Below are 9,776 nucleotides of genomic sequence, written 5' to 3' on the forward strand. Positions count from 1 at the left end.
TGAGACTGGCTTTAAACTTGAATAAAAACTTAAATAAACACGATAAAAAAATTTTATTTTTGGTATGTTCTTAGAATTAAATATGCAGAATAAGAAAATAAAAATATATAAATCACAAGACTCCATATCTTCGAATTTGATCAAGTCTGGTATTGGTACCTTGTACCAGCTTTTGTACAGCATTTAGGTCAAGTCTACTGGCACAATAACAAATCCGACGCTCAAGGTTTGATATGTTGTTTGTAGACCACCCATTCTTGTACATATCCCGCTTAAGCATTGCCCAAAAATCCTCTATAGCACGAGCTTCTGGTAAGTTTGCTGGATTGTCTTTTTTTTGAACAAATGGTATCTTCTGGGTTTTTAACCATTTTGTTACCAAATCAGCTTAGTGAGATGTTGCTAAACTGGGCCAAAAAATATACTTGGTGTCTCGATAATACTTATTAATAAAAGGTTGCAAGCGCTTTTTTAAACACTTTTTTAAATATATCTCTTGGTTTACCACTTCGCCAGAAGGAACAATGTGAATAGATGTGACCCCTCGAGGGGAGATTGCCATCCATACAAACAATTTTTTTTTCAAATTTTGCAACATCATAATACTTAACAATGTCTGGTGTCAATTTATGATCATTTGAATAGTATGTATTATTACCAGCCAGTGTGCTATTTGACAAAGTAAAGTATGACTCATCGTCAATAATAAATTCATGTTTGCGATATTTTCAATAAAGTCGACCACATTTTCGGCGATCCCAAAGCCTCTGTTAAGGAGTTCTGCTTGGTCTTTTTTTTCTTTTATAAAAAAGAATAGGCTTTTTAAAACATATTAAGATTCGTCCGATGGTGCTTTTGCTACAGTCAAGTCTTCTAGAAGCCTTTGAAAGTGACACACCTTCTCGATTGTTAAAAATTTTCCTTAATTTGATGCGGTTGTTTTGTGTATTAAGAGTAGGTCTTCTTCCACTTCCAACAGTAGCTTTTGAGTAGTCCTCCATCTTGAAATGGTTCCAAACAGCGTGTTTTCCATCTTCATGTTTTTGTTTTTTTTAATTATACACACGACTTTTTAGGGCTTGTTGATTGGGCATTTTAAATTGTTATCTAAACAAAAAATAATCAGAGAATTTATATGCTAATTGAAAGAGGAAAGATAGAGCTTTCATTTGATACCAAATACTAATTATTTTATCAAGCTTACTAGTTAAATATCACTAATTCAAGTTAGTCTCAAATTTTATGAAACAGGTGTTACATAAAATTAGTAAGTGAACCAGTAAAGAATTATAATTATGTTTAGATCCATAATGGTAGCTCTACGTATTTAGGGAAATTAAAAAAAGGGGTAAAATTCAACAAAAACCATCCCGTAACTCCTAAAATACTCAAAAAATAAAATAGATTCTGATTCACATTCTAAATTATATACAGATGAACAAACCCTGAAAATTTCATTCAATAATAATTCATAGAAGCTGAGATATGCTTGTTTTAAGTCTGAAATATCTCAAACAGAGGAAACTATCAAAATAAAAATAAAAAAAAGAAAATGATCATTTAGAATAATGGTGTTTTTCTTTATCAATAAATCCTTTTAGGCTTTAAATTTCTTCATTCTTAAGAAAGTTTATATTACCAAGTTGGTTAATAATTTTGGCCCAAAACAACCAAAAACTTTGTTGCTAAGGACGTTGCTAAGAGAACAAACTAATACATGTCATTATAGGCAGTAAATTTTGGAAAAATCTAATTAAAAACATGTATAAAAGTATATATTTTCTGAAAGAGCAAAAATTCCGTTTTTAAACAACACCAATAACAAAAATTTGATTATTTACATATTTTTTACTACACGACGTTTTTTCTTATTCATTATAAGTTTAGTTCGATTTTAATTAACTTGGATCATTTTTTCTTTAAATTCTCTTTTTTTTTTTCTAATCTTTCTTGTTATGTGGCCTATCAATAACCTTTTTTTTTTTAATACTATTCATAACTGAATATGCTACTTTTAAGTAAAAATTATGCATGTGATCTGTTTACAAAAGTGAAATGTAAAAATATACTACGATCTATTATATTTAAAGTAATACGAAATTAAGTCAAAATTACAGCAACAAATTTATTGACTAAAAATTTGTCTTTGTTGTTTAATTACTTTTTTTTCAGTTTACAATGATAGTCGTGATACATAATAACATTAAAACCTTTTAGAAAAAATAAACAATTCAGCGTACTAACAATATAAAGCTAGGTTTCGGAAAGAAGATGATAAAGATCTTATCATCAGAACCTTAAAAATTAAACATATTTAGTCGTAATATATAGATATATTGAAGATTTAACATAATGCAAGGATGCAACATAAAAACATTTTAATATATGCTATGCTGAGCATTTAAAAAATACAATACGTTTTTAGTAGAATTTTAGAATGCTGTCGATAGAGAAAATATTTTTAAGTTTAGTTTTAAAAACAGGAAAAGTAAAATAAGAAACTAAATTTGGTAATACTATTTTATTTCAAAGATAGGGTGCAAGAATTTGAGATTCTCAATCTCAAAATCAATAATCTCAACTAAAATCTCAAATTAAAACAATTAAACAACCATAACAAAAAAATAAACAATAAACAAAATGAAATAACAATCGGAAATATCAAAAAGTTGACAAAACACTTAGAGTTACTTGGCTTTAATTATATTAAGTATATCCCGCTAAAAAATGAGGCGTTGATTTGATGTTGATTCAATGTTTCTCGTCAACATTGATTCCATATTGATTTTTTGTCCAAAATGTTAGCCACTTATCAACGTTGATTTGGTGTTTACAAAAAACGTTGATTGAATGTTGCTTTTCAACGTTTAATCAACAATCATTTTTTCCTGGTGATTCAACACTGATTTTTATAATAGCCGACGGTATTTTGATATCGCTTTTTGATGCATATATAAAAAATATATATATATCAACAGTTTACGAAATATATATATATATATATTTAAACAACTTTAAAATGTATACTACAAAATAGAGTGCTCAATGTTCTTAAAAGAACTGAGCAATTATAAATTAGTAGAAAATCACTTAAGAAAGTTTTTTTTCATTTAACACTGTATTTCATTGATAAAAAGACTCATCAGAAATGCTCTCATCAATAAAAAACTCTGATGAGTCTTTTTATTTATGAAACAGTGTTAAATGAAAAAAAACTTTGTTAAGTGATTTTCTACTGATTTATAATTTATATATATATATATATATATATATATATATATATATATATATATATATATATATATATATATATATATATATATATATATATATATATATATATATATATATATATATATATATATATATATATATATATATATATATTATGTATGTATATATATATAAAATATTTGTATATAAAATTTATACATATTGCTCAAATCTTAATTTGTTTTGTAAAAAACAGGCTGTAAATAAAGGATTTAGCAAAAAATTTATTGATAGAGCAATTCAAAGCTAACTCAAAAGAATAATAAAAGAAAGTAGGCACTACATTAAGTAAGAAAGTTTTTTTATTGAATTTAACACAAAATTTACATTTTCAAACAATTTATTTAGCGTTTGCAGCATTGTTCATTTTCAAAACTTTTCGATTGAGTCGTGTTCCTGATTGACTTAAAAATTTCGAAATGCCTGAATAACATTCGCAAATTTTTGCATCATGATGCTGTCGTGTAATTGCATCTAAATCAAAAATTCAAATCAAATTTGAAAAAAATCAAACTGCAGAAATTATAGCAAATAGTTACATAAATGACTGACTAGGATAAACAAAATATATTTCCTGTGAAATAAAAAATCTAAAAAAATGCATAAAACCATTCTTACCCACTATCATATGATACAGGGTGTATGTTTTAAAATTTATCTTCAATGAACCACCCGAGACATTAAAACAGGCCCCAGCGTCCTCCCTCATTAACAACTTTCCAAAAGCAAAAGCCAATTTATATTACCTCCACAACGACTAAGAGAACTTATCTATTATTAAAAAAATAAAAATTACTTAAGGGTCAGAACACATATTATGTTTATTCTATATGAATGAAATTATCTTAATTTCAATACATGGATTTTTAAAATTGACTCTTGAATCACTTTTCTCTTTTATCTATTTTTGCCATCTAACTCAACGCAAATCTTTTTTGAAAATCTTTTTAAAAAAATGTAGTAAAATAAACAATATTATTATTATTTATGTAAAATATTTTGTAAAAAATTAACCATGAAAAAATACCTAAATGGGAAAAATAAATAAAACTTTTATTTAATTTACCCTGGCAAGACAAATGTCTTTCTTTGCTATCCTCTTTATCCAAAACACAATTTTTAGACCCATTTTCTACCTAGGTATAGATAAATTATACATACAAAAATTAAATAAAATTTTTAAACATTATATAGTGATTTTTATTTAAACTTGTCAACAAACATGTATTTATAAAATATTTGTCAACAAAATTATATTCTATAACATATAGTTCTGATTTCTATTAATTTTTTTACTGCACACGCACACAGATTTTAATTTGAACAAAAGCAACATTAGGACTTTTTTTTACCAATATATTTGAAGACAACATCATTTTCCCTTGAGATAGATTAGTTTCTTTCGAGAAGTCATTGTTATTTTCAGCAACTGAAAAGCTTGCTATTTCACTGTGTAAATGGGGTGTTAATATTGATTTAAAAACATCTATAATTCAGTAAAAAAATAAGCATTTTATTTTAACAAACCATTATTTTACTTTTACAAAAATAGTTAACCTGCTATATTTGGAATCACGTTAGATGTTCTTTAGCTATTTGAACTATCAAAATAGTATCTTCCGTATAGTTCTTCATCACCAATCACAATATCTTAATCACTTTCACAAAATGTCATTGCTGTCTTTCTCCTTTAATATAAACTTTACTTTATAAACAAAAAAAGTGCATGATTTGTGTAATTCTTTATTGCAAAATTTTTTATTTGTTAAAAACTAATTTTAGTAAAATTTACTTTTGCTTTGTCCCTTTTTTCTCTTCGATGTCAGTTTCAATATTTGAAGTATCTGCTGCTTTCTCTAAGTGTGACTGAGCTTCTTCATAAACACAAATCTATGTACGTAAAATCATTTATCAATATCTAATGAAGATGTAATTGAAATTTTTGCGGCAAAAGCAGGCCCTATAAGAATGGAGTGCAATTGGTGCACCGCATAAAAATTAATGAATTTTAATGAAAAACCCATGAAAATTAATGAATTTTTTAGTTTTTAAAAAACACTAAAAGTTTAAAAAAAAAACTAAAAACATAGTTAAAAAAACTTTTTTTAATCGTTGGAAATCTTCTTTAAACATTCTAAAGACATTCAGAACATATAATTTAAACAAATGCCCGTTGGAATATTGGATTTAAAATAAGTGATATTAAATGAGACTATAGTTATATTGTAAAGCAGGCCTAAAATAAATTTGCACCAGCACATGATTATCCTCTTCAGTGCCCTGGTCAAAACATACAGTTCAATATCTAATTCAATTATTTTACATTTTTTTATAGTAATATGCAAACCTGTAGTGTATAAAATCCTAGCAGGGTATATCTTCCAATCAGAGGTTGATGCCTGCAAGGTTGTGACAGCTTTACGAATCGCAGCGGAACTTTTAAATGGCAGCCAGAAGCATTTCCCATCATTTTTCATCCAACTTTTAGCAATCACTTCCACTTCTTTAATTTTTCCATTTAAAGTTCAACAATGGCAAATAAAATTTCAATATTCTGGTGCAATTTAATTCTAAACAATCTTATATAAGTTACAAAATAAAATTAAATATACATTAAAGATTAAAAACAATGAACTTTGTAAAACGCTTTTTAGATTTATTAATGTAAAACACCAGTGTAAATATTTTATTATTTCTATAAACATACCAGGTATTTGTTTCACACAAAAAATTTATAAATTAAAATGCATTAAACTCACTTTAAATTTGTTCAATGAACTACATATTTGACAAATTTACAACAAATTTTACAAAATGACACATGCACAGACATTCTTTAAAAATTGATGGTCTGCAAGTATAATCAAAGTTTGTGTTTTTAATTCAAGAAATCAGTGATCATAAGCAATATCACAATGTCTAAGCACAAAAAAAGCATAACCACCTTTTTAAACAGGTATCATCAAGCCTTTCTTCAAAAGTTCTTTTTTTTTCGGAAAAATTGTTTTTAGGTTGGCTAATGAATTTACATAACAAACGTCTAAATAAGATGTTTCAAAACAATCAGGAAAAAACTTTCGAACTGAATGAGGATTTAGAGCCTTGCATTTTACAAGATCTACCAAAACCTCTTCTACTAAAATAAACCCTTTGTCTTGAATAAAATAAACTCTGTCTCATAGATTTGATGTGATCTTTTTATTTACCACTTGGGCAGAAATTTCTTTACCATTCCTTTCTCTAAGAAAAATATCCAACTTTTTTCTCTCATCTAATTGATTCACTATTTGGGCAACAGTCTGATGTGATTTTTGCACCATTTTTTTAATTCAACCCAAAAAGTTTTCAAAAGGAAAAGCTGATAGATGATCAAGACTCTCCCCAAAGTTAACACAATCATCAGCTAAATGAATCATGCTATGAACATTTTATGTTACCAAGATCTCCCCATACAAAATTTGTACTTCTCTGACAAACTATATAAGCAGCTGTTTAGCAAATGCCACTAACAATTCATTTTTGGCCATTTTATTAGAAAGCAGTATGTGCATAGCAATTGAAAGAGAAATAAATATGTCATAGTTTTATTTATTTTTCCTTTTTAAAACAACAGGTCCAGCATAAAGCAGAATAATCGAAACTCTGTTGCTTTCCACTTCTCAAGTTCATATAAAGAGTGTGGTCTATGTTGAAAATTGGATGGTGTATAACTTCGTAAATTTATGAGTTCATTTGAAATACTGTCTTTAACAGATTGACTTATTCTAATACATTAGGGACCTTTACACCAGTTTATTAGAAGTTTTTTAACTACCCCAAGACATATAAGGTGCATATAGTCTAATGGGAATTCAGTTACCATTGGGAAATTTAACTGAACAAGTGGAGAAAGACTCTTAAGCTGGTGACCTTCTTTATAAAAATTATTTTTAAATGTCAGTACAAAGTAAAGTAGTCGTTTCCAATAATCTTACGCCATGTTTTTGTGTGCCAACTGCCATACATCTTTCACAGCTATGATAGGCACTATGCCCTATAATGCATTTAACAAATGCTCTTGCAGACGCATCACAAACAAAAGCTTTAATAGTCACCAGCAGCTGTTTATACCCATTAGTTTGCAATTTTTTCATTTCAAGAATAAAATCTTCAAAGCACTCATCCAAATTGTTTGGTTTTCCCTGACCATGTCAAATTGCAACAGCATAAGATCCTTTTCTGTTAATTGTAACTAGTATAGGCCAAATGGAAGTCTTTTTACTATTGCACATAGGTGCACCATCAATACTTACAATTAGATCAAGCTTTTCCTTATTTCCAACTGTTGATATGTAATAATCAATTGCACTTTTAACTCCAAGATATATATAATCGCCTCCACTGACATATAAAACATTAACTTTTTGAAGAGATTTTTGTAATGTCTGCCAGCATTTTGGTATAGATGGAGTAAATTTATTTAAGTGAAATAAAAGTGCATTTAAAGCATCATCTTTTATACAGTATTTTAATAACCACTCATATAAAAAATCTTTTGTTGAAGTTAGAGTATCAATACTACTGTATAAACTATTTTTAAATGCAATGTCGTCAACATCACAATAATTAGATTCAACTTTACTTAAACAAAATTTATTTTCTGGCGAAGTGATTGAAAACATCAATATATCACTGTGCGCATCTTCAGAAACTTCAAAAATCTTTTGAATGTCTAAATCTACATGAATGCAATTTCCTCTACCAACAATGTTGCACTCTTCAAGAAGATATTTTATTCTTTTTTCAGTATTTCGTTTTTCTTTCATAAATTCTCTCATATATAGGCTTCTGTCATATTTAGGTATTATTATCTTTATTTTATTACATCACAAAAGAAAAAAAAATAAAGGCATTATTATTCTTATACAGAAAAAATCAATTTAAATTGCATTTTGTACTATATGATTTAAGTTTGCAGTCAGAATTTATCAGGCAAATACTTGCAGCCATTAATAATTTGCTATGATAATAGTAATGTTATTATAATAAGCATTAATAAGCCAAATTGCTGCTAAGTTGTGACTTTTTCATGTTAAATTGTTAAAATATTTATATTAAGATGTTCTATTATCCTCAAATAGTTAAAAAACTACCCTAATTTCATTAGGATAATCTTTATTCAAGAACTGAAAAAATAATTACTTAATAAAATATATGTTTTTCAATAAGTTTATACTCATTTTATACCGTATAATACAATTAAAATTTGAACAAACGTTTTATAACCACCAAAAATAACAAAAAAATCCCAGCAGAAAATGCTCAGCAAATTACTGTTAGTAAACGGCTCAATAAATTTGTTTTTTGTCAACAGTAAATCAACGAACGCTCAGTGTTTGTAAATAAACGTTGATTTGCTGTTGATAACATTGCTGTTGCTACAACATCCATTTATGGTTGATCGCCGTTGATCGCTAATATCAACGCAAAATCAACGTTGATCAACATCAAATCAACGCTTCATTTTTTAGAGGGATCAAGATTTAAATATTTTTGAAAGATTCCGTCAGTAAGTAATCTATGAATATTTGGTAAAAAAAATTATTGAAATAAAAATCAATGCAATTTTAAAGTACATTTTAAAACTATATATATTTTAACGATATTTGTGCTTTTTACGTTACTTGTTAGCTTTAATTTTAGTCAAAACAAGAAATCTTTAAACTATTTATCTATTTATTAATGTATAGTAAAGACAGACTTTTTTTTTTTTTTTTTAAAAAAACGGTTTTCAGTTTCGAGAAAACTAAACAAATAGCCGGTTAACCAGTTGCGGTTTTCACCGGTTGCCAAGTCCTAATATATATTTATAAATTTTTGATTTCTACAAACTGGAAATAAAAAAATTGTTAACTATTTCACTTTAAGCTAAAAAAATGGCTTATAATTGAAGTTGGAACTTCATTTGGTACAATTTCCGGATCTGGCTTCATCAATCTGTGCTCGGAGTTTACTCAAAGACATTATCATCCACCACACCCGATCACTTTATATCTAAATTTGGGTGATATGGTTGATTACCTATATAATAACTTCCATTAAAGTATAAAACGGAAGGTTATCTCCAAACATAGCATCACTTTTGATCTCTCTAAGGTAAATAATGGCGATTATCTTGTTTTTAATTGTCACTATATTTCATCCTCATGGGTTTTAGAATCATGCTCTTTATCAGTTATAAATCTGTAAATAGTAAATGCTTGTCACAAAGCTACTTTCACTGAGGAATACATAGAAACGTACTGCCAAAAGTTGACTTTATGAAACAATTTACGAGCCTCATTTAACATTACTCATATGTTTGCCGTGCGCACTTAAACTTCTTGGAATCGATTAGCTAAGCTGTTGTGCTTATAAAATTCAACTTTGTATGAAATCAGCTATTCAAAAACAACCAATTCCTGTCATATTATTTAGCAAAGCTCATAAAATAGTTGGGTTTTTTTGCTTATCATTAGTCGGAC

The 9,776-nt window shown here is 27.4% G+C and overlaps 1 protein-coding gene across 9 annotated transcripts; it reads right to left on the bottom strand.

Annotated features, from left to right (window-relative positions):
• Positions 1–3,557: 3,557 nt before the first annotated feature.
• LOC136079675 (uncharacterized) lies at positions 3,558–9,012 on the bottom strand. 9 transcript variants are annotated; one of them, XM_065795851.1, is made up of 7 exons: positions 5,621–9,012; positions 5,066–5,163; positions 4,831–4,961; positions 4,626–4,722; positions 4,340–4,409; positions 3,892–4,044; positions 3,558–3,747 (listed from the first exon to the last, which is right to left on the bottom strand). In XM_065795851.1, exons 1-3 carry the CDS (start codon positions 5,741–5,743, stop codon positions 4,925–4,927), a joined length of 258 nt encoding a protein of 85 aa, XP_065651923.1. In that variant the 5' UTR covers positions 5,744–9,012; the 3' UTR covers positions 3,558–3,747; positions 3,892–4,044; positions 4,340–4,409; positions 4,626–4,722; positions 4,831–4,924. The 9 variants fall into 9 exon arrangements, with proteins under 9 accessions (XP_065651923.1, XP_065651924.1, XP_065651926.1 ...); XM_065795852.1 differs by having other exon boundaries at positions 4,340–4,405; positions 5,621–8,787; XM_065795854.1 differs by having other exon boundaries at positions 4,340–4,405; positions 4,626–4,759; positions 5,621–8,787.
• Between the last annotated feature and the right edge of the window lie 764 nt (positions 9,013–9,776).

The sequence above is a fragment of the Hydra vulgaris genome, chromosome 04 (assembly GCF_038396675.1).
Source record: "Hydra vulgaris chromosome 04, alternate assembly HydraT2T_AEP".
Taxonomy (NCBI): Eukaryota; Metazoa; Cnidaria; class Hydrozoa; order Anthoathecata; family Hydridae; genus Hydra; species Hydra vulgaris.